A 26,584-nucleotide genomic window follows, 5' to 3' on the forward strand; every position below is an offset into this window, starting at 1 on the left:
TTGACTACCAGAGTGTGTTGTAATCGCAGGTGAAACTTTCGAGTCAGGTGACACAGCAGTTTTTGTGTGGCAACCATTGAAGTAAAAGTGTGCTGTGAGTGGAGCATGTCAGAAGTTGTGCCTTGGAACAAAGAGTTGTGATAAAATTTTACTGTAAATTAGGAAAGCTGCTACAGAAGTGTACCAAGACCTAACAAAAGTTTACTGTGATGACTGTCTGAGTCATGCACAGGGATTCTGTTGATTTTCAACATTTAAAGAGGGAAGGGAGTCCCTGAAGGATGAATCACGCTGTGGACGGTCAGTTCCTGCATGGACAAATGAAAATATGATGAAAGCTAGGAAAATTGTTGCCCATGACAGGAGAATAACCACTAGGCTACTCGCTGTACAACTTGGTTTCAGTAAGGCCAGACTATGGCCAGATTAATCTTTGAAAGAGATTTGCACAAGAGAAAGATTTGTTTGAGGTTTGTGCTGCACACATTGATACACGAACAGAGAGAGAGAGCACCGGTTGCATGTTGTCAAAATTTCATCCATGCAGCTGATAAAGATTGTGAGTGATGTGTTGCAAACAATTGTCACCGGTGATGAAAGTTGGTATTTTCAGTTTGATCCAGAAATGAAATGCTAGAGAATGAGATGATGTGGAACGTCTTCTCCCTGGTAGAAAAAGTCAGGTTGCAAAAATCATTTTTTGGTCATTTTTTTTTTCGATGCTGCTGGAATTATCCACTGTGAACAGTCAGTATTATTTAGGAGTAATGAAATGTCTATATATCCACATGCAACATGTCAAGAAAGACCTATTCCACAACAATTGGTTTCTGTTGCATAACAATGCACCCATGCACTGTGTGCTGCCTGTGAAGCAGCTTCTGGCTTCAAATTTGAATCTGTGTGAACGAACATCTTCCCTGTTTGCCAGATTTGGCTCCCACAGACTTTTTACTCTTTCCAAAGATGAAGTGTGCCTTGAAAGGGGGGGGGGGGGTGCTTAAGCGACATTGAGGACATCTAATGCGGTGTGACACAGACAATAAAGGAGGTTCCTGTTCAGGACTTCTGCTGTGCTTTCAAACACTTATGACAAATGTAAACATTTTCTGGAGTTGGAGAGTGATTATTTTTAATCTGTGTAATTGACAATTCCAAATATAAGATGAAAAGCCAAAAGGCTATTTTCGGTCAATCGTATAGCAAAAGTATGTAAGTTTTCTTCACTTAAACTCTGATATTAACTAGGTCTAGCTACTCACTGATGAGACCTCAAAAAAGGTTGAAACCGGTCTGGGTAGTGACCTCTCCTCATAATGTAAAACAGTACTACATCTCTTAAGAGCTGTGTTTTACATTATGAGAAAATATCAAGAACAGTGAGGAAGCTTGCTTCACCTTTGCAACGAGTTGCCGTGATGTGGCACTACCAAGTGGTCACTTACGCTTGGATACGCTGACAGTTCGTCGGCATGAAACGTTACAGATCGTAGTGTTCGATCTTAGTTTCGCTTACTGGCTGAAAAACAAGAAGGGATTTTTATCCCCTTAACTTAATTCCAAATATAGTTCTTTATTTTGATATAATAATTGTTGTCTCATTACTTAACAGTCACAACTCTTTATATGACTTCAGGAGTTAATTCAATCATGATATCTTTTCTGTGTCTGAATCTCGCTAGTGAGACCTCAATAAAGGTCCAAACCAGTCTGGATAGTGACCTTTTCTCATAATTCATATAGGTAATTGAATATTGGAGGAATATAAAGAAAAACATGATCAGCAAGTCAGTAAGCAGTACAAGGTGCAAGAAGGGTGACTGAGTATTTTAAAGAAGGCAAAAGCTAATGAGAGGAGGCTAGTTGATGAAGCCAAAGGAAATCCCTAAAAGTTCTGTCTCAATGTAACAAGTAAAGACAAGTAACAAGAAGAATGACTGTTACTTGTCTAGAGGAAGGATTAATTTAATGGTTGTAGGAAGATGACAGAAGCAAATGATATAGTTGAGTTCCTAAGTAATCATTTTGAAAGTGTCTGCCATCCAAGTGGAGATATTCCAATGCCAGATGTGATGACATTAACAGATGGAAGAATAGAGATAGATGAATTGGTGGTACTTCTGGTACTGGAAAATCTTAATGCAACCACAGCCATGGGATTAGGTGGCATATCAGCCTGTGTATTTTGAGAACCTGCAACGCAAATGGCACTTCCTATGACCAAGCTGTTTAATTTGAGCTTACGTTCTGGGTAGAGTGATGCTGTTGCCACATCTTTAGGAAAAATTATGCAGATTTTCAGCTTTGGCTACATGAGCAAGGCTGCCTTTTAATGTTAATAAATGTAAATTGTAGCATTTTGGAGCACAGAAGCATAAGGCTGTATTGTATTGTAAGAATTGCTTTATCTAGGAAGTGACTAAGATATTTGGGGATGTGGCAGTGATGATAGATGACAGATGTGTGATGTTCAGAAAATACGTTATGAGGGATAAGACCACATGGTGCGTTGCTGCCATACTCACACTGTTGTGTTGCACTTTTGGTTTCTGGTTTTTCATCATGATGAGGAAATTAGAGAGGAGCAGGAGACAAGATCATATCAAGATTTTGAAACATAAATTGCAGAGTCCAGAGGCAGAAAAGAGATTGTATGGTATTTTTCCTAATTTGGTGAAGGAATTTTACACAATATCAAGGAGATTATACTGTACATAAAGATGCATCAGAACTTAGAGTCTTGTATATATTTTATATGTCAAGGATACCAAGCTATTTTAAACTTGGTTTTAGTCCATTTTCCAAGTAAGCAAACAGACAAGTGCAAGTCTGGGTGACCCGCATAGTAGTGCAAGTCTAGGCAACTCATGGTAAAGATGGAATAAGCTCTGATCACTATTCTTAATATTTACCCTTAATGCAAAGCACATCTCCTTGAGGAGATGTATGATGCAATGCATTGAAGGCAAGGGGCACTTCCCAGACCGGTTTCGACCTTTATTGAGGTCTCATCAGTGGGAGCCATGCTTAGAAATAACAAGGTTAAGTAATACAGAGCTTATAAGTATTTTACCAAAACAAGTTACCATAAGGTGTTTTGACCTTATTAAATAAAAATCTCAGGATGAGAGATAGATGTAGAAAGTTTTTTACCTTGGGTATAATATATGTTTAAGATACCAAGCTATTTTAAACCTGGTTTTAATCCATTTCCCAAGTAAGCACAGACAAGTAAGTCAAATATTAAGAATAGTGATCAGAGCTTATTCCATCTTTACCACGAGTTTTCTAGACTTGCACTACTTGCAGGTGCAAATTTGACTTACTTGTCTGTTTGCTTACTTGGGAAATGGATTAAAACCAGGTTTAAAATAGCATGGTATCTTTATATATTATACCCAAGGTAAAAAACTTTCTACATATATATATATATATATCCAAATTGGGTGTGATTCTTCTGATGTATTTCCAGTGAAAATCAAAAGAGGTATTAGATAGCATGTTTTTGTAATTGTAAGGGAACTACCTATATCCTTTCCTTTAGTATTATCAGTAATCAGCATTCATTTTACACAAATTATGGACTCTACAACTGTGTTATAAATAACTATGTTAATTTCACGATGTTTCGACCTTCATATTAAGGTCATCATCTGGAGTATACATAGACAAGCTGAATTACATTTCACATGGTATGCTTGAAAAGACAATTATCTGATCAATGGTTATTCTACTGGCCTGACCTCTAGTGAAAATAAAATAAAATTACAATAAATAAATGAAATAAAATTAACTACATCAAAGCTATATTCTATTTAAGACAACATGAGAGAAACATTCTTTCATACAGATAGTTTTGTTACATTGAAAATGATGTCCTATTTTAACATGACAGTTGTTATATTAGATTTAATATAACAATAAACGATACATTAAATATAATTTTTTGATCCTGGATTACCTATGGTTCTATTTAAAATTAACTTTTAGGGAGAAAGGTTAAGTGGGTAGAATATGTGCCTTCCATATGCTTGGGATTTTTAGACCATCATTATTGTTAAGATTAGGGTGGTTGATAAGAATCTCACAGGCTTCCTTAAATTTATGTTCATACCATGTTTTGGTGTGATGTAAACAATAGGTGCTTTTACAGTCAGTTCTATGTGTTCAGGGCATGATCAGAAAGACCAGCTTGACCATAGTTATTATATTTAATGTATCGTTTATGTCAGTGTGCCCTACAAGGCATGCAAAGAGAGTATCTTAATATCAGCTCAACAGAGTCTAAAGCTTAGTTAGCCCATATAACTGCTGTCCCATACACCTTGAAAGGATACAGTTACAGAGGTCAATTTAGGTTTGTGTCAATTTAGTATGATGTGATGTTCTTCTTAAAGTAGTTGCACCAAGAAAAAAATATATATTCCATATATTTTTCCCACTAAGTCTTGGTTTTCAGCATAGTAGGCAGCTTCCTCATGATGGAGATTAGTCAGTGTTCACCCAGTATCCACAACTTGTACGTTAATAATGACTGTCTCCTCTCTGTACTACAAGGTCAGGCATCTTCAGTTCAGTGCCAGTGTTATAGTGAGGTTCTGCTGTTATCCAACTTTTGTTCTTGAACCTTTAGTATTGCATTGTCTTCTTACATGTACTCTATGTGTGCAGTTACAATAATAAGCAATATGAGCGAAAGTTTCTATATTCTGAGACTGCTCAGCAGTTCTTGTCATCACTTCTTACCTGAATTGTACAAACTTGAATCAGCAGAGCATTGATGTGACTTGAAAAGTTCCATGTCGGGTCTCTAGAGCAGGTTTCAGGATTATATATAAAATAAAATTTAAAAAAATAATTAAAAAAATATATATATATATATAATAAAATTAATGAAATTAGAAAAAAAATCCTCCAGTTGCCAGTACTAATGTACTATAGGTTTACAACTTGTCATGAGTGAAAATCACATTAAAAAAATCTGACTTGAATGCTCAGTTAGCTTGATCATGTTGGTTCCATAAGAGAAATGGCCAAATACTAGAACTCTTTACAGAGTTGGCAGTTAAATTTTGAGAATTTCATAATGCACAGCATGCCACCCCTTCTCATAAACATATAATAACTTACCTTTAGGGAAGAATTATTCAGGGATTGGTTTTGACCTTTATTGAGGTGGAACAGAGTGTGTTCAAAACCACTTGTTTAGAGCTGACTAGAATCTTGTCAGTCTTCTATGAGTAATCTGAAAAATCACTCTATTGAATTACTCTAAGATACTTGGTTCTACTGCAAAACAGCACCATCATATCTTTACTCAGCTCAGCGATAAGCAAGAGCCATGCCAAACCTCGACTTTACTCATTGGCAGGAAAGAACCCACTACATGCAAATTCTAGCTGTACATGGCAGTAGGGAAGGAACTCACTCCAAACTGATTCACGGGAGCATCGTGTTGCTAAAACCATTGTATGAGCAAATGCAGCGTTATATCATTTATAAGACGAGTGATAATTGAAAAGTATCATGTGAATGGATTGTCATAAAGTGAAGCATTGTAAGGCAGAGTATTAAAATAGCATTAAATTTTACTTAGAAACTGAAAAAATGCAACTGAAATTGCAGATTCTTATTAAAGTTCTGGATGTTGAATACCATTGCATATTGATAGATAAGAGGGCATTTTGATTTCTTTGCTGTCTGAAAAAAAAGTTTTTGATGGCTATTTTAGGAGAAGGACGATGCATTGGAATTACTTGTTTCAAATATTAGTTACTTTTATAGTAGGTTGCATGGATATCTGATTCCTAGGTGAATCATATGTTTGGAATATTAGATGGGAATCGGTGGAATCAAACACTGGACTAACAATTGCAGTAGCACCTTGGATTCTGTGATAAGCATTTTTGTGCTTTGAGGATGCTGGTTTGTATTAATTTATTTTGTTCTTCCAGTGTTGTGAATTAATACCATGAAATAATTAAAATAAATATGTTTGAGGATCTCAGTCAGCTGGAAAGCCAGTTTGCTAGAAAGTTGGATGTCATGTAACTCATTGTATGTGTTTGTCTGCCATATTTTGGAGTGATTCATCGATGGTTTTATTATTATTACTATTATTGCATGATACCCCCCAAGGACTCATTGTGGGAGGGCACACTACTCTACTTTGCTAAATACATCTCATCCTCTCCACTACTACTAACCATATTTGCCAGCATATAAGACACACTTTTTTCCTTTGAAAATAGGTCTGAAAAACAGGGTGCATCTTATACGCTGATACTCAGTTTTTTATTATTTTCATTTCTTGAAATTTTCTCTGTTCCGAGTTACGTGATTTCTTTATTGCTTCCTTGCGGCATGTGTGATAGCATTCCAGTTACCTAGAGCAGTGTTTCTCAAACTTCAGACATCCGCGTTCATATAATTGGTGCGGTATTAACAAAAAACTCAAAATATATGCACGAAAAAACTCACTACATGGTTGTTTTATCCTGCTGTGCTGATGGGACAAAATTGTCGCCACTATTGACTTTTAAAAGGAAGATGCTACCCAAAGAAAAACTGCTTAAAGTAGTGTTTGTACATGTTCACGCAAAAGGCTGGATGGATGGAGGGGGAATGAAGTTATGGATAGATAAAATTTGGTCTATGCACCCTGGTGGATTGTTGAAGAAGGTCATGCTAGTATGGGATCAGTTTCATCCTCACAGAACAGACGATGTTACAAATAACCTCAAGGAATTGAAAACTCAGTTAACTGTAATTCCAGGAAGTCTAACTAGTCGTTTCAACCTTTCGATGTCTGTATTAATAAACCATTTAAGGGATTTATGAAGGAGAAGTGGAATGCAGTCTTCAGATTTTGAGGTTACGCCATCAGGAAGAAGGAAGAGGCCTAGCATTTTTTCTCAAGTTTGTGAGTGGGTCAAAGCTTCATGGGATGCTGTGAAAACTGAGACAGTGGTCAAATCATTTAAGAAGTGTGGAATTAGTAATGCATTGGATAGTACAGAGGACAATTTGTTGTATGATGACTCAAATTCTGATTTAGAAGAGGTTTCAAGTGTCTCTTCATTTAGCTCTGGAGATGAATTTCTGGGTTTTGACAATTAAAAGGTGGGTACTCTTTCCTAGTCATATTAGGTATTTGTTCAAAGTAGCCCTACTTATTACTTTATATTTGAAATACTGTAAATTCATTATAATATTTGGTGATAAAGTTTTTTTCCTAAAAAATGTACAAAAAAGTGGGTGCTTCCTATATGCCTGTGCGTCTTATACACCAGCAAATACGATAATTCTCCAACTACAACACTACTACCATCAATGCCATCCAACGCCCATCATCACCAACAACAGTATTTTTTGTCTGTAAATTGCGTGTGTTCTGAAGGCCAATTTGGCTGTACATGGAATGAAAAACCTGAGTTTCCGAGAGAAAAAACCCGGCTACCACCATATGAGATCAGCTAACTCACCTTCAACTGAAAATGCCCATATACGGATTCTCCTCATCATGATGAGAATCAAACCCAGGTCTTATCCAGTTGAAGGGTGCAATGTTCTGCTATTCTTCCCATTGCACTAAGGCTGATACGGCATTTACTCTGGTAATTAACATATCTCACTTCTGCCTAATTTATATTATTATAACAATCTCGCATATGCTAATTGCAAAATTTTTTAAAATTTAAAATGTTAAAGGTTTTTTTTATGTTATTATTTTTTCCCTTTTAGTCACTGGGTGTGCATGTGTATATGTGTGTGTATATATACATGAGTGTATATATATATATATGTATATATATGCTGAACATTCATTTAAAATACTATAAATTATTTTAAATGACTGATACCGAGAGATAAAGAGATGACATTGTTTATTTAAAAAGATACTACTAGTTTACTAGTTTCGTTGAATGGATCAACTTCTTCAGGTAAACTAGTAGTATCTTTTTAAATAAATCATGTCATCTCTTTATCTTCTCTCGGTATCAGTCATTTAAAATAATTTATATATATATATATATATAAGGGATGTTCAAAAAAAGACCAAACTTTAAATAGTGCACCAACCAGCTCGTAGAGCATGCTGTGGCTACTGAGTACACCTAGCAGCAGGTTTTGACAACAAGCTGCTATTTACCCCATTCTGCTATGAGCATTACTCATAGAGTTACATCCACTGAAGTGAGCATGTGCAGGGGCACGCCAAGGGTATTTGCCCCCCGGATGCAAACTTTTATTGGCCGCCCCTAATACTGCATTGTATTAATCCAAATTAGATATTAGCTACATAAAATGCCACCCTATTAGTGTTGCCATCCAGGTGCAGCGCACCCGTTGCACCCTCGGGTTGGTGCGGCCCTGAGCATGTGCACAAGCTGTTCGTTGGATTAGTGACAGTGGAAGAATTCGAAGAACATGTGTGTGTGTGTGTGTGTGTGTGTGTGTGTGTGTGTGTGTGTGTGTGTGTGTGTGTGTGTGTGTGTGTGTGTGTGTGAAATTTTGCTGCAAACTTGATAAAAATTTTACAAAGACATTTCAGTTGCTTAACCAAGCATCCAGAGGACTGTATGAGTCAAACGCAGTGCTATGAGTGGTTTAAGCATTGATCGATGAGTCAGTCAAAGATCATGGTGATATTTGTGTTTTTTCATTGGGAAAAGCATTGTCCATTATGAATTTGTAACATGTGGTTAGATGGTAAACAAAGAATTGTACCAGGAAGATTTAGCACATTTGAGGGATGCTGTGTGCAGGAAGAGACCTGAATTGTGGGAAAACTAGACCTGGATGTTGCACCATGACAATGTGCCAGCTGCTTCATGACAACACCACAACATCCACCCTATTCTCTGGACTTAGCTCCAGCAGACATTTTGCTGTTTCCCAAACTTAAAACCACGTTGAAAGGATGTCGTTTCCAAACCACAGAGAAGATTCAGGAAAATGCGATAAGAAAACTGTATGCCATCACAGAAAGTGCGTTCCAGGAAGCATTTAAACAATCGAGGAAACATTGGAAGTGGTGCATTGTCAGTAGAGGGGACTACTTTGAAGGGGGCAGTGCGTAAAATGTTGTAAAATAAGCAATAAAGTCTTTATAGCAAATGTTTGGTCTTTTTTTTTGAACATGCTTGTGTGTGTGTGTTATTTTTTTTTTCAGTTTTAACTATGAAAGTTATATACTGTCAAATTATATATCTATTTCTTTCAGATATTACAATTAGATGAACAATGTTAACAATGGAAAGTGGTGTGGTTATTCACCTTTGTACTCAAGAAACACCCTTAGAGTTGCCAGGAGGAACAATTTATATTGCAGAAGAATTGTGTATATATGCTGCTAAACATTGTGGAATAGGCCCTGTTACACGTCATCTTTTTTCTTTATGGTGGTCTGAGCAACAAGTATGGCTCAGCCAATTTCGGAAACTTGATTCAAATGGTAAAAACTGGTTGTTACAATTTAGGTTACGGTTTAAACCTCCAAGCATCACCCGACTTAAGGTAAAGCTTTATTCCGTTTTTAATATTAGTTTTAAGTATATAAAATTTTGTTTAGCATATACATACAAGTTTGTATTATATATACATTATAGGTTTATTTACTTAAAAAAAATAGAGCAACTCTTGACATTATTATATAATTTTTATTGGGCAGTGGAAATACCATTTTAGTTTGTAAGGGCAACATGGTCTGTTGTATTACCTCTTTTCCTCCTATTCACCAAACTCTGCTATCCATATTCCTTCAATCTCTCTCTCTCTCCATAGCCAACATTCAATAACCCTGATATTGACTCAGTCACTCGTCTCTGGATAACCCTCTCCAATCGTTCCACATGACAATGAAAACTAGGTGACCAAATCTAAGCACAGTAGTTCAAGTGTTGTCTGACCAGTGCTTTATACATTGCACAACCACCTCCTTCCTGCATATGCAACACTTGCAATATGCTCTCTACACTTCAGTCTGCTGTCAGCCATCACTATCTCAAATATCATCCACTTCCTACAGTATAGTACTATCAATATAGTCAGTGCCGTGCCATGGGTAGGAGGTGCCCCCATAAAATAAGTTTCCATGAAAAATTTTACTTTGTTAAAAGTACAAAACGGTTTATATGCATACATAAAAATTAATTTTATTTAACAGTAGAAGAACATTGTAATCACTGAAATTCATTAATAAGGAATTTTTAATAATAAAAATTTCAAAAATGTTTATTCGTTAATATATAAATACAACAGAATATATATATATATATATAAACAAAAATTACTTTTATTTTAATATAAAAAGAAATATTACATAACAAAGATAATTTGGAGATATGCTTTTAACTATATAACAATTAGGATAGATGAGACCTATTTTACATATTTATCCGTCTTGCTTTAGCCGCCACAAAATTTTTAATAATATCTTTAATGTCTAATGAATCCATAATATATTATTTTCAATTGATATAATTGATAAATCCGTTAGACACTCTCCAGACATTGTTGACCGCAAATAATTTTTTATTAGTTTCAGTTTTGAAAAAATCCTTTCCCCTGATGCTGCGGATATTGGTAATGTGAAATAAATACGCATCACAACCGCAGTATTCAGAAACGTATTGGTTAATTTATTTTCGTATATATAGTTTGAAACATCCTGAGGAGCCGACTCTTTTTTAATAAAACATTGCAAAGTTTTTAATTCCTCAAATAAAGTCATACCATCAATATCGCGATTGTCAGAATTTTGATTGTCGCTCAGTTTTAAATGCAAATCTTTACAATTTTTCATTAAATCTTCATCGCTGCAATCTTTTAATTTGCTAATGTCTCTTATAACTTTAAAGTTCTAGCTATGTTGTTTTAAATGTATGGATCTTTCCGTGACTGAAGTTATTGTCGTGTCTAAAATCGCAAAGAAAAAATTTATTTCAAGTTTGTTTAGGATCATGCGTTGTCTCATCTGATGCTTCGTAACCAAACATTTTTGTTTTTGTTCTTTTGCGAATGTCTGGAAAAAATAGGATCGATATTAAGATCGTTTGCTACTTCTTTTCAGTGGTAATAATATTTTCAAAATATTGGTCTGTTCGGTGACTATTTATTTCTTGTATAACATAATCAAGATTGTGTGTAATTTTTCCTATATCAAATGTCTGATTTGGCATTATTTTGCTTGCAACAATTAAAAGACTTAAGATTTTGTTCTAAACATGAACAGAGCAAATAAATTTAAATGAATAAATCTTTGAAAATAAATTGTCTACCTGAACTCTAGAATCGATGTCTGTAGTTTCATCTTCCGTAATATCAAAAAGAGCCTGGTAAATTTCCTTGATATTATTTTTAAGTGGCTTTATTGCTTCTACTCTTCTTTCCCACATAGTAGCAGAAAGTGGTTTCAAATTTAAAACACGAATATGTTTTCTTAATATAGCCCAAAGCTTCACAGATATTGAAAAATAATTATATAATTCCTGTATTACCCCAAAAAATTTACAGTTTCACAGGATATCTTAGCTACATCATTAACTACCAAATTTAATGAATGAGCAGCACACGGAATTAAAAAAACCTTGAATTTATTTCAAGGATATTTTTCTGCAGTCCGTTACGTTTGCCTCGCATATTTGAACCACTATCATAAGCTTGGCTGCATAAATTCAAAATGTTAATATTCAATAATTTTAAATAATTTTTTAAAGTTAGTAGAATCTGTTGCAGGTGCAAACCACATGTTGCACCTGCAACATGTGGTTTGCTCCAGTATATACAGCAGTTTCTGTTGGAGGGAGATGTGATTATAAGTTAGTGTTTATATGTACCCAGTTGTCTCTAACTGCACTATTTGTTGAGAAATATATATTTCACTGTTCATCCATTTCACTCCTATTCGATTTACTCGCTTATCTCTTTGTATGCACTGTCAGCATCTTTTCTGTGCAGCTCATCTATGCAATATATTGATGCTAGTTGACTACCGAGCTTCCCATAATCACTCACCTTATAATTCCACACATATATCCTTTTGTAGCAGTAACCTTTTCTTGTTTCACTACTTCCCACATGGGTATTTCGTGATCATTCACTCTCACAAACCAGCATCAGTGTTAATACCTCATTAACAACTACATCTTGTGAAGTTATCACCAAATCCAAACTGCTAAAACCTCAAGTGCTTCAGTCATATGCTGCTTAAGATATTTATCCCTAGAAATTCAACAAACTCACTCTCCTTGTTCCCATATACTATCTCTTCCTTCCATTCTGTAATCCTGTAATTAAAGTCTTCCATCAGGATCACCTTCTTTTTACATGCCTTACCAATTTGCCTAAACCTTTCACAGTCAATATTCTCTACTTTTCCTGGCCTTATAGCAGCATCCTATCAGATATACTAGTCTGTTAATTTAAACTTCACGCAGCACAGATTCAAAATCCGCACGTGTACTATCAACTTCCACACTTTGTAGACACAATTCCTCTGCAATCAGTAATAGTACCCCCCCCTCTTTTCCTCTTTTCACCTTCTTATCCTTCTGGAAAATTGTATATTCTTCCATTTCTATTCCCAAGAGTACATCATCCTCAGACAACCAAGTTTCACTTATACTGATTATCTTTGGACATACTGACTCGATCAGTGCAACAAACTCAGCTTCCTCATTCCGAATACTCCTTACATTTGTATACAAACATAACAGTTCCTCTGTCTGTGAGGCCATTCTACCAACATTCTTTACTCTGGCCATTATACTACACTGCTCTTCAGTCTGACTATTACTATTTTCCTGATCCTTACTTATCCCATACCTGTCTCATCCACAGAAATCTTTATGCATTCCATCACCTTGCTCTGCTACAGTCACATCTTTGACTGCATATCCATCTTCCTCCTGCTTTACAACCCATTTGGCTGTGCTATCCTTCTTTTCAAGCAGGATAAGATAAATAATGAAATAGTAAATATTAAATAAAATAATAAGATAAAATATCATTAAAGGATGTTTCATATTTCATGTTCTGTTTATCTGAGTTAGAATTTAAATCTGTTAAATTAATACTAAAAATGAATATGATCTCTTTCAGTTAAGTTTGTGGATTTGAATTGCAGAGTGTAATGATAATAAAATATTGCAAGTTAATACAGTAATCTACTATTTATTCGACCTTCAAAACAATGATTCTTTAATTAAGTGAACATTGTATGTCAAGTCACTTCTGACTCAGCACTATATAATTGTGCCTTCACTTATCTAAGACTTCAATTATCCGTATGGCAAATTACTTTCCTGATGTGATTTGATGAATGATAGATTACTGTACATTGTAAACATGAAACTTTTCAGGTCACTTGGAGTGCAGTATTTAGCAGGCCAAATTTCTGCAGTCCATTAGTAGCTCTGGATATAGCTCATGGTCATATCATTAATCATATAAAAGTTCATTACATAAAAGGCACAACCTGCTCTTTCTTTTTTTAAAAAAAATATAAAGCAAAAGTAACTTGTCATAATTAAGCCAGGGACAATTATCATCCTTCTGCACCAAATATGACAAGACTGCATGTTCTCACAACACTTCACAACATAGAAGTGGCTGTATCCGAGGTTTAAGTAGGGAGCAGTTGTGTCTTGTGTGAGAAAACTTGGTCCATTAGAGGAGGCCCATTTCACACTGTATCATCATCTTCTAACATGAGGAGTTCTGCTGATACTATGACAAGGACTGTGAGAGTGACTACTAGAATAACGTCTTCGCGGTGAGACGGGACCGTGATCTTCTGTTTCCTGCATGACCACCACCATACCAACTACAGGTCAAGGTCCAGGCTGGAAAGCTAATTCAAGGCCTCATCCGTCACCTTGTGGATGTCCTGTAGGCCACCACCATGAAATTGGCACCTTGGGCAGTCGTACACAATATGAGTAATCGTCTGAGCCATGGGAGAACAATCACAATAAGGGTAATCTGACAGCCACATCTGCCCTGACTAGTTCTGATCCTGTTTATAGACAACCAAATCTTCCTAGGAAGACCAAAACCAGGCTGCAGAGCACAGGGATCTTTTACCAGGAAGGCGTTTGTTGGGAGATTGTTGGACCAGTATTCTCTCCATATGTCAGATATTGATGGCAGCACAGCTGAAGAGAGTTTGTCCATGGACCAGAGAGGCTTTCTAGATTTGAGGCGAAGACTAGGTGGATTTATGAGAGTCTGGTGTAGGGGTAGGAGTGGGTTGCTCATTGCTTTATTAAATTCCTTAATCGAGGCTTGTCTTCTCCATATGTATGGTGGATCAATGTTAGATAGAACAGGCAGCCAGGAGAGAGAGGAGTGCTTCTCACTGTCCCACTATCATTTGTGCGCATGGTACAGTTCAGCTGGGTGTCGATAATGTTAGTGTGTGTACTTCTTTCCCAGACAGGGGCACAATATTCTGCTGCAGAAGTGAGGACTAGTGCAGACGACTTTAGGACTTCTGCACCACAACCCCAGGCTGTTCCAGCAAGCCTTGAAATGATGTTATTTCTGGTTTTAATTTTATTGGAGAGGTTGATGATGTGCCTTTTATAGGTTAAGCTTCTGTCCAAGGTATTTTGGGTGAGGCTCGTGTTCTACCATTTTTCCACAGAAAGAAAGGTTGAGTTGTCGATTCGCCTCTACATTGTACAGGTGAAATACTGAGGACACTGTTTTCGTTGGATTTGGCTTCAAGTACCACTGCTTGAAGTACTCTTCCAGAGTGTTAAGGTCTGTATTCAAGGTTGATTCTAAGTTGGTAAAGGAGGTGGATTGATGTAAGATTGCTAGGTCATCGGCATACATAAACTTGATTGATCTGGTAAGAGGTAGATCATACACATAGATGTTAAAAAGTATAGGGGATAACAGGCTGAGGAAGACCGTTGTGAAGGAATCTGGGCCTGCTCTTTTTTCCGCCAATATGGACTCGGATCTTTCTGTTGGAGAGAATAGATTCAAAAAGTTGTAGAGTTTTTTTACATTTTATAATATTTCCTAGTTTTAGGAGGAGGCCCCTGATCCAGACAGTGTCATAAGCAGATGTTAGGTCAATGAAAGTGGCTCCAGATTTAAGTTTCTTCTGGAATCCTGCTTCAATTTGAGTTGTCAGGACCTGGTCACAGAAATCTTCCTGGCCTGAAGCCAGCTTGTTCAGTCGAGAATGCTCTTTCAATGAGTGGTGAAATTCTTTTATGGACAATTCTTTCAAAAAGCTTAAAATTATGAGTTCAGGAAGCTCTGGTTCCGTCTTCAGATTTTTTCTGATGGAAGCTTGTACAGCAATTTTCCTGGTAGAGCTGGGATGAATCTTGGAGGTTTTCAATAAATGGTTAGCCATTTGATCAGGAGTTATCTCTGTTGTTTTGTGTATCGTTGGCTCTGATCCACCTAGTTTTCTCAGAAGTGACCAGCTTCTCCGACTAGATGTTAAGAATGAATAAGTGTAGGTAATTGTTGAGGCATAGCATTTGCCCATGAAAGGAAAGTCCTACTTTCTGAAGCACTAAGCACTTTGAGCAGCACTACCCAATGATGTTTAGTGCTATAGAAACTTGAACTTAATCCCTAGGTCATCACTAATTTGCTCATTTGAGACTTCAAAAAACCATGTTTGGATTCTAGAATACTAATGTTCTCTTTTTTACTGCTAGGAGAAGTCTTTAAAATCAAGGAAAATTTTGAGATACCATTTTCGATATAAATTCATTTACTCTTTGACAATTAAAACATAAATACTCATGCATGCACACTCTCTTATTCATTTGCAATGTAATGATAGAATTCTTTTGGATTGTCTTTAGCTTGCAGAGCCATTTCTTTTTATGCTTACACTTAGCTTTCCATACATTGTCTTTAATTCTTCTGCCCTGTGTCTTATAATTTTCATAATGGACTTTATGAAATGTCCTTATGTACATGGCATTCTTTCCACATTGTCTTTTTCTTAAGAATCTCTTGCTTAATAAGATTGGACATTCATTTTACTCCCACCTTGTTTATTTTTTGGACTCCAGGAACACATTATCGAATCACCGATGTAATTTTTTAATGCTTCCCGTGATTGCCAATAACCTTTCTATCTAACAACTGATACCATGAGATCAAACCTAGTGTTGATTTCCTGCTTTGAAGTTCAGCATGTAATTTTTTCTAAATTAAATATCCATATAGATCAGTACAGTGTGATCACTATCACCACCTAGTGGCAGAACAGTCACATCTTTTACTGACCCCCCCCCCCCTCCAACACTATACTCTTTGACTACAGGTTCCTCTTGCCACCTGCTGCTTAAAGAAGTTGTCTCACAACAGCTCAATAAATTCAGTTTCATTATTTTCATGCGATTTCACTGCTATGCAATCATTCAGATGATTAAAGTTACACATACTGTTTAATGGTTTAGTACCATTATGTTTATTTGGTGATGCATTTCATTGTCACTAGCAACTGATGCACTAGGTCTCTAATAATATCCCACAACTTCACACCATGTAGCTTCAAACTCACTGCTGTATGAAAACTGTTACTAGTATTGCAATAATAGCTTTCTATACTAACTGGACTCCAATCATCTGATATTATTAGCATCACACCCTTCCTCTTCTGTCTTGTCTGTCTTTCCTAAAATACTGTATAATTTACATTCAATACCAGTTAGTACTTGCTTCCCACAGGCAGTCAGTTTTCTAAAATGAGCATGTAGAAATAATTTATTGAAATTGTGGTCCCCTAAATGCGACCTAATTTTTGCAGTGCTGTCAGATTTGCCATTTGTTGGGTGACTTTTCATTATGTAATCAAAAACCATTTTAAATATTTCCTGTTATTTTTCTTTTTTAAAAATACTTCAGTTCCTTTCTAAAAACTTGTGTCAGGTCTTTAGTGCTTTTTATTTTGTTTCTTTTGAGTTGAACATTTTCACAGCTATTTCAGTTTTTTTTCTTTATCACTAATTAAAATTTTTCCTTCATTGATCTGTATATTATTATAGAAGTATTATTATTATGTATAAACTTTGTATTTAATTTAATTATTTTATCTTTATCTTTTTCTCACCAGATGTCAGGCTAGTGTAAAAGATTAACAAAGCAGTTAGATTTAGCATACTTATGTGTAGTATCATGTAGTTCGTGTGTTGTTCATATGTTTTCCTGATAATGACCTCGATACAGAAGTCAAAATGTCATGTTATTTTCTTAATTGTGAGTAATTGCTCCAACACATGTTTTTGTCTCCATAAATTCTACACAATAAAACAAAGTTAAGCTAGAGATTACTCATGGATAAATTAGAACAAAAACACTATTGATGGTGGTCAATATATGAAATAAGAGTCTAAATTATTGCTTAGTCCTAAATTGAGAACTTGAAACAGAAGTTATGCAGGCTCAATGTGTACCATCCATATTCTTGAGATTTTTAAACCACCATTAGATTAGGATGGCTGATCAAAATTTCCTTAAATTTGCATTCATACCAAGTTTTTGGACTATGTATGGAACAGGTTCCTTTCCAATCAATTTGGTGTAGGGTGTTAAGAGCATGATCAGTGATTCCCAGTTGACCAAAATTGCTAAATTTGATATGCCATTTGTGTTCTTTTTTTATGGAATGAAATTTTGGATCCAGTTTTGTGAGTGTAAATTAAGTTACATGTTAACTAGATTTGGTATACCTCAATATGCACCTTGGGGAGAAGGGGATCTTTGGAGGAGTTGAATATGCTTTTTAATTTTATAGGTAGCTTAAAATTGACCTTAAGGTTGTAATGGTATAGCATTCTGTATACTTTATCTGATGTCCTTTTATCATATAGAATATCTATGGCTTTACTTTATTGATGCCATTTTGCTATAATCATTGTTTATAAATATATTACTGATCATTTGTAATTCTTGATTAAGAGCTTGATCATTGGAGAAAATTGTTGTTAGAGCTCTATTCTTGAGGGTGTTAATGATCCAAGTTTTTGTGAAGGGTGGTTGTAAGAGTTTGTATGCATGTATTGGCAAGTATGTGTGGGCTTGTGTTAGAAAGTGAAGAATAGACTTCAGGGAAGATGTGTGACAGGTGTATCCAAAAAAGGAAATGAGTTTTAGTTTTCAATTGGATGTGTTCATGTTGTTTGTTCAGATGATTGAGAAATGTGGCAGCCATGTGGCCAGATAATGAAATTATCATTATTAAATAAATTAAATACAAAATGTTATAGAATGTGTTTATTAAATACAAAATGGATCTAAACCAAGTACATTTTTGAAAATTATGGAGACAACTACCGTGTTTTAGTAAAACTTTAGTTTAATATAACTAAACTCTACATTCGACGTTTCGACCTTTATATCAAGGTCATCTTCTGGAGCATATGCACTATATACAGAGAACAAGCTATACTACAATCTATCTGGTTTGTTAAAGTTACTGACCAACCATTACAACAAATGTTGGCCTGACCTCTAGTGAAAAAAAAAAAAAAAAATAGAATATACATCAACGCTAGAGTCCTACTCTTAATATTATCTGTTGGTTGTAGAATTACATTGGGCACAACAAGTCTATTTACACACACACACACACACACACACACACACACACACACACACACACACACACACACACACACACACACACACACACACACACACACACACATTTACAATATGATTATACATGTATATTCCAACCAGTTAGTGTGGAATGGTATCTAATACTAGCCAGAAGTTAGCTAGAGTCCTGACTTATGCTGATCTTATGTATTAGGTAGACTGAATGTGTGCAATCTGGATGGCACACACTGAATGTGTGCCATCCAGATTCCTGGAATTTTCATGCCACCATTGTTGATATTTGGATGGTTTATCAGAATTTTGCAGGATTCCTTAAATTTCCTTTCGTACCAGGTTTTTGTATGGTGTAAAAAGCGTATGCTTTTCAAGTCGATTTCATGTAAGGTGTTGAGTGTGTGATCTGAGAGGCCTGCTTCACCAAAATGGTTATATTTAATGTGTCTTATGTGTTCTTTCTTACGTATAGTGATTGTACGTCCTGTTTCACCAATGTACGGTAAGTTACAGGTGCAGTTGATGCAATAGACTCCAGGATGTGCCAATGGGAGGAGAGGATCCTTAGAGGAGTTGAATATGGTTTAAGTTTAGTAGGTGTCTTAAAGGTGGCATTGAGGTTATAATGGTGTAGGATTCTGTTGATTTTTTTCTGATAACTCTTTAATGTATGGGATGGCTATGGTTTTACTGTAATCTAGATTCGTTTTTGTTGTTGTTTTATGGAGTATTTTATTAAGAGTATTTTTGTTATAGCCAACATTTATGAATGTGTCGCTGATGATTTTTAGTTCTTGTTTCAGGGCTTGCTGGTTAGAGCAAATTGTTGTAGTTCTGTTTTTCAGGGTGTTAATGACTCCATATTTTTGGGATGGGTGGTGGTATGAATTAGCATGAATGTATTGGCCCATGTGTGTCAGTTTTCGGTTGACCATGAAGGACAGACTGCCTGAAAGAAGACGTGTGACTAGTGTGTCTAGGAACGGGAGCGAGTTTTGATTTTCGATTTCAATGGTAAATTGTATGCATTCTTGTTGTTTGTTCGGGTGGCCAAGGAATGTGTTTAGTGTTTGTTGCCCGTGGGGATGATAGCGAACAGATCATCAACTTATCTAAGCCAGACTATCGGTCTTAGCGTGGCAGAATCAAGAGCCCTTTGCTCAAAAGTTTCCATGTAAAAGTTAGCGATTGGGGGCGGGGGGGATAGTGGTGAGCCCATGGCTGTACCTTCTTTTTGTAGGTAAAATTTGTTTTGCCACACGAAGTAACCAGACTGTAGTACGTGGGCAAAGAGAGCCGTAATGGCGGCTGGAAATTTGTTCTGTAGTAAGAGAATTGTGTCATTGATGGAGACATTTGTGAAAAGGGCAAAAACATCGAAACTGACTAATAAGTCATCTTGGTCGAGTGTTATGTTTTTAATTTTGTTTATAAAGTGTTGTGTGTTCTTTATGTAGGAGGGGGAATGACCTACCAACACCTTGAATGTCGACGCTAATTTCTTGGCTAAGTGGTAACCAGGGCTATTTATTCTTTCCACAATCGGTCGAAGTGGCACATTTTGTTTGGGTATTTTCGGGACACCATATATTCTGGGGGTGCAGGCACAGTGGGGTATGAGTTTTTTAACCGTGTCTGATGGCCAAGTAGTGACGGACTTAAGTAGTTTCTCTGTTTTATTTTTTATCCTGTTTTTTGGGTTATAGTTTACCAGCTTCTTGGTGTTGTTATCGGCTACTAGTTGATTCATCTGAAGTATGCATGTTGATCTGTCAAGGACGACAGTGGCATTGGCTTTATCCGATTTCATTATTATTTTGTCTTGGTTGGCTTTTAATGACTTTATTGCTGCTAGTTCCATTTTTGTGAGATTGTTATGTATTGTTTTCTTATTGTTCAGGACATTACTAGTTTCTAATTGTATTTTATCAGCTATATTGTTCGGTAGAGTCCTGTTTGTTTCTATGTGGTAAATGAAGTCCAATTTGTTTACCTTTTTAGGTGCTATTGCGTAGTTAAGACCTTTATCCAGTAGTGCAAGTTCGCCGCTGTTTAAGGTGTGTGGCCTGATAGGTTGATCAAATGGTTGTTGCTTGCCGGTGGTTGGTCACTCCATGTCTCCCTAGTTTGCTGTTCATTGTTGGAGGGGCAGAGATCTCCTGATTGGTTGAATTCTTGTGATAGGCAGCCATATTTTGTCGTTTCAAACTGTGAAATTTGGCCTTGAGTTTTTCTTTATTATTTTCCAGGGTATATTTGGCCGAATTGTCAGTAATTCTTTCTGGTATTTATAAAATATCTGGATTTATATAGCTTGATTGTTCAGAGTGCAATTTTGAAACTAAATCTTGAGTTATTGCTAGGTTTTGGCAGGCTGTTTGTATCTGTTCTCTAAGCATTGCTTTCTCTGTGTGGTCATATATACGGAGTGCTTTAGCAGATGTAAATTTCTTTTTCAACTTGATGCTGACAGGAATAAGGTTATTATCTCTGCATCTCTTTTAAAAGGCCAGTCGATTGATCAGGAGTGAAGTACGTATCTTTAATTTGCCATACCGATTGCACAGCTTGTGGGTATCATTTCCATGGATGACCTGAATCCTTTCTTTTAGGCTTGCACGGTGACCCGAGTAAATTTTTGAAAATTACGCAGACGACTACCGTAATACCGTGTTTTAGTAAAACTTTAGATTAATATAACTAAACTCTACATACAACGTTTCGACATTTATATCAAGGTCATCTTCTGGAGCATATGCAATGTATACAGAGAACAAGCTACACTACAATCTATCTGGTTTGTTAAAGTTACTGCCCAACCATTACAACAAATGTTGGCCTGACCTCTAGTGATAATAACCTTATTCCTATCTGTATCAAGTTGAAAAAGTAATTTACGTCCACTAAAGCATTCCGTATGTATGACCGCACAGAGAAAGCAATGCTTAGAGAACAGATACAAACAGCCCGCCAAAACCTAGCAATAATTCAAAATTTAGTTTCAAAATTGCAATCTGAACTTTCGAGCTATATAAATCCAGATATTTTATAAATACTAGAAAGAATTACTGACATTTCGGCCATATATACCCTGGAAAATAATGAAGAAAAGCTCAAGGCCAAATTTCACAGTTTGAAACAACGACAAAATATGGCTGCCTATCATAAGAATTCAACCAATCGGAAGATCTCTGCCCCGGTAAACATCTTCAACAATGAACAGCAAACTAGGGAGACATGGAGCGACCAACCACGCAAGTAAGAACCATGTGATAAACCTATCAAGCCACACACCTTAAACAGCGGCGAAATTGCGCTACTGGATAAAGGTCTTAACCATGCAATAGCTCCTAAAAAGGTAAACGAATTGGACTTCATTTACCACATAGAAAGAAACAGGATGCTACCTAACAATATAGCCGATAAAATACGATTAGAAACTAGTAATGTCCTGAACAATAAGAAAACCATACATAACAATCTCACAAAATCAGAACTAGCAGCAATAAAGTCATTAAAAGCCAACCAAGACATAATAATAACGAAATTGGATAAAGGCAATGCCACTGTCGTCCTTGGCAGGTCAACATGCATACTTCAGATGAATCAACTAGTAGCCGATAACAACACCTACAAGCTGGTAAACTATAACCCAAAAAACAGGATAAAAAACAAAACAGAGAGACTACTTAAGTCCGTCGCTACTTGGCCATCAGACACGGTTAAAAAACTCATACCCCACTGTGCCTGCACCCCCAGAATATATGGTGTCCCAAAAATACACAAACAAAATGTGTCACTCCGACCAATTGTGGAAGGAAGAAATAGCCCTGGTTACCACTTAGCCAAGAAATTAGCATCGACACTCAAGGAGTTGGTAGGTCATTCCCCCTCCTACACACAACACTTTATAAACAAAATTAAAAACATAACACTCGACAAAGACGAATTACACTGGCCAACAAAAAAAAAATTTTTTTCTGCTGATTATGATCTGACACTTGTTTTTTACTAATTTGGGTGCGCTGATTTCAAATATCAAACCCATTTTTCTCTCACGTCAGGTTTTCCCTCTATGGCATTTTCTTTTTCTTCATTTGTAAGTTTTTGATAGTTTTAAGGAGGCAGTACTATTTAGAGGATCAAAAAAATCGATTTTTTTAATATTTTCTGAAAGTATGTACTTTTAAAAATCTGTTCCTAACTTTTTATCAAGAAATTCGAAAAATTCCCGAAGATATAGCCTATTATTTAAAGTGGTGCACAGATCAGAATCGGAGTGCTCACTGCTCTCGCTTGTTAGTAAACAAATAAATTCATAAGAACCTGCAATGGCACGTACTGGCGCTTTGAATGTGAGAGAGGCCGATAACGAACCTAATACATTTAGGTGATGAAAAGTAGGCAGTGACAACTGCCTAAAACAAATGAATGCTATATGCATCATAGCGGACAAAGAACGATCGAAATCAGTCAATCGTTAATCGATCCTGAAAGTACGATGAGCGCTTATAACGTTTCAATAAAGTCTCTGGTTTTTTTGTCTTGTTAATTGCATGTTAGTCGGCAGTGAAGAAAATACATCATGTCTACTACTCGAAATTGTGTCAATAGTGTAGATTCCTTCTGCTACATTTGTGGCAGCTTTACTGTTCCCAGTCAAAGGACAAATATCACTGATTTCATTATGAAAGTGTACTTTGCATACTTTGATGTAAAAATTGCAGATCAGGACAAGTCATGGGCTCCAAATAAAGTGTGTAAGTCGTGTAGAAAATTTATGACAGTGGAGCAAGGGAAAACGCCAAAAATTAACTTTTGGCATTCCAATGATTTGGCATGAACCGAAAAATCACGTAGATGATTGCTATTTTTGTTTACTTCAGACTTCTGGTTATAATAAGAAGAATAAGAAAAAATTGTGTATCCAAATCTCGACTCAGCAATTCGGCCAGTTGCTCATTCTAACGAAATAGCCGTGCCAATTTATAAACGACTTCCTTTACTTGAGAACGAGCATGATCGGGATATGCCAGATGTTCTTGAGGGACAGGACCTGGATGTTGATTTAGACAATGAAAATTTAATTTCTAGTTCTGGACCGCAACGTTTTACTCAAGCGGTATTGAATGACTTAGTAAGAGATTTGGGCCTATCAAAGGAATCATCAGAATTGCTAGCTTCATGATTAAATGAAAAAACTTACTGGAGCAAGATATGAAGATAACTTTTTATCGTAGCAGGGAAAGTAATCTTGTACAATATTTTAAACACGAGTGTGGGTTTGTTTACTGTAACAGTGTGTCAGGTTTACTAACTGAAATGAGCGTTGTACAATATCATCCAAATGAGTGGCGTTTATTTATCGGCAGTTCAAGCAGAAGTCTCAAGTGTGTCTTACTACACAATGGGAATGTATATGGCTCAATTCCTATTGGCTATTTAGTCCACTTAAAGGAAACATATGAGGACATTAAAAAGGTTCTGAAGTTATTAAAATATACAGACCATAACTGGATCATCTGTGTGGATCTTAAAATGGTGAACTTTTTACTTGGCTTTCAAAGAGGATATATACAAAGTTTCCGTGTTTTCTATGCTTCTGGGATAGTCGAGCTAGAAACCAACACTGGAGTCAGAAACATTGGCCTCTTAGAATATCCTTAAATGTTGGAGAACAAAATGTTATAAATCAACCTTTAATTGACAGAGAAAAAATCATTTTTCCACCTCTACACATCAAACTAGGTCTTATGAAGCAGTTTGTTAAAGCTTTAGATTTACAAGGTGACTGTTTCCAATACATATGTGAAAAATTTCCACGACTTAGTTATGAAAAAATTAAAGCCAGTGTATTTGATGGACCGCAAATTAGAACTTTAATGAGAGACCCAAATTTCATCAATTCTATGAACAAAATTGAGAAAGAGGCCTGGGCTTCATTTACAATGGTTGCGAATAATTTTCTTGGAAACAAAAAAGCGTGCAATTACAAAGATCTATTGGAAACAATGCTTAAAAATTTCCAGTGCCTCTAGGTTGCAACATGAGCATAAAGCTTCATTTCCTATAAAGTCATCTTGATAGATTTCCCGAGAATTTAGATGCTGTAAGCGATGAACAAGGCCAAAGATTTCATCAAGACTTAAAATTTTTCGAACTTTGGAAGATCGGTACCAAGGAAGATGGGATTCTCACATGATGGCCGACTACTGTTGGAGTATTCAAAGGGATTGCCAAAACAGAACACACAGCAGAAATTGCTACAAACAAAAATTTATTCCCTGAAACTCGTGTAAGTAAAATTGTTATTTTTTTATAAATATTCTTGTAATTTTTAATGAATATTGTTAAGTAGTTATGTATCTAATTATCGGCCTCTCTCGCATTCAAAGCGCCAGTACATGCCGTTGCAGGTTCTTACACATTGATTCGTTTACTAACAAGAGAGAGCGGTGAGCACTCCGATTCTGATCTGCACACTGCTTTGAATAATAGGCTATATCTTCGGGAATTTTTTGAATTTCTTGATAAAAAGTTAGGAACAGATTTTTAAAAGTACATACTTTCAGAAAATAATATTAAAAAATCGATTTTTTTGATCCTCTAAATAGTACTGTCCCCACTATTCTCCCCGAATTGCTAACTTTTACATGGAAACTTTTGAGCAAAGGGCTCTTGATTCCGCCACTCTAAAATTCACAATATTGCTTAGATACGTTGATGATGTGTTCGCTATCTGGCCGCATGGGCAGCAAACGCTAAATACATTCCTTAGCCACCTGAACAAACAACAAATTACCATCGAAATTGAAAATCAGAACTCGCTCCCGTTCCTAGACACACTAGTCACATGTCTCCCCTCGGGCAGGCTATCCTTCACGCTCTACCAAAAACTAACACACGGGTCAATACATACATGCTAATTCATACCACCACCCATCCTAAAAATATGGAGTCATTAACACCCTTAAAAATAGGGCCATAACAATTTGCTCTAACCGGCAAGCCCTGAAACAAGAACTAAAAATCATCAGCAACACATTCATAAAGAATGGCTATAACAAAAATACTATCAATAAAATACTCCATAAAACATCAACAAAAAAGAATCTAGATTACAGTAAAATCATAGCCATCCCATACATTAAAGGGTTATCAGAAAAAATCAACAGAATCCTACACCATTATAACCTCAATGCCACCTACTAAACTTAAAACCATATTCAACTAAGGATCCTCTCCTCCCCTTGGCACATCCTGGAGTCTGTTGCATCAACTGCACCTGTAACTTACTGTACATTGGTGAAACAGAACGTACAATCCCTATACGTAAGAAAGAACACATAAGACACATTAAATATAACCATTTTGGCGAAGCAGGGCTCTCAGATCACGTGCTCAACGCCTTACACGAAATCAACTTGAAAAGCACCCGCTCTTTACACCATACAAAAACCTGGTACGAAAGGAAATTTAAGGAAGCCTGTCAAATTCTGATAAACCACCCAAATATCAACAACAATGGTGGCATGAACATTCCAAGAATCCGGAAAGCACACATTCAGCCTACCTAATACATAAGATCCAGCATAAGTCAGGACTCTAGCTAACTTCTAGCTAGTATTAGATACCATTCCACATTAACTGGTTGGAATATACATGTATAATCATATTGTAAATTGTGTGTCTGTGTGTGTAAATAGACTTGTTATTGTGCCCGATGTAATTCTATAACCAACAGATAATATTAAGAGTAAGACTCTAGCATTGATGTATATTCTTTTTTTTTTTTTTTTTTTTTTTTTTTTTTTTTTTCACTAGAGGTCAGGCCAATATTTGTTGTAATGGTTGGTCAGTAACTTTAACAAAATAGATTGTAGTATAGCTTGTTCTCTGTATATAGTGCATATGCTCCAGAAGATGACCTTGATATAAAGATCAAAATGTAGAGTTTAGTTACATTAAACTAAAGTTTTAC

General features: G+C 36.0%; 1 protein-coding gene across 1 annotated transcript in view; it reads left to right on the forward strand.

Annotated features, from left to right (window-relative positions):
• The window catches only part of hop (tyrosine-protein kinase hopscotch), a 251,815-nt gene that overhangs the window by 30,066 nt on the left and 195,165 nt on the right, over positions 1–26,584 (forward strand). The window contains exon 2 of the mRNA XM_090401853.1: positions 9,227–9,519. Coding sequence (XP_090257979.1) covers positions 9,247–9,519 — 273 coding nt within the window. The 5' untranslated portion in view covers positions 9,227–9,246. The remainder of the gene's footprint in view (positions 1–9,226; positions 9,520–26,584) is intronic.

This window comes from Typopeltis vanoorti, chromosome 12, assembly GCF_054136105.1.
Source record: "Typopeltis vanoorti isolate ZY-2024b chromosome 12, IOZ_Tvanoo_1.0, whole genome shotgun sequence".
Taxonomy (NCBI): domain Eukaryota; kingdom Metazoa; phylum Arthropoda; class Arachnida; order Uropygi; family Thelyphonidae; genus Typopeltis; species Typopeltis vanoorti.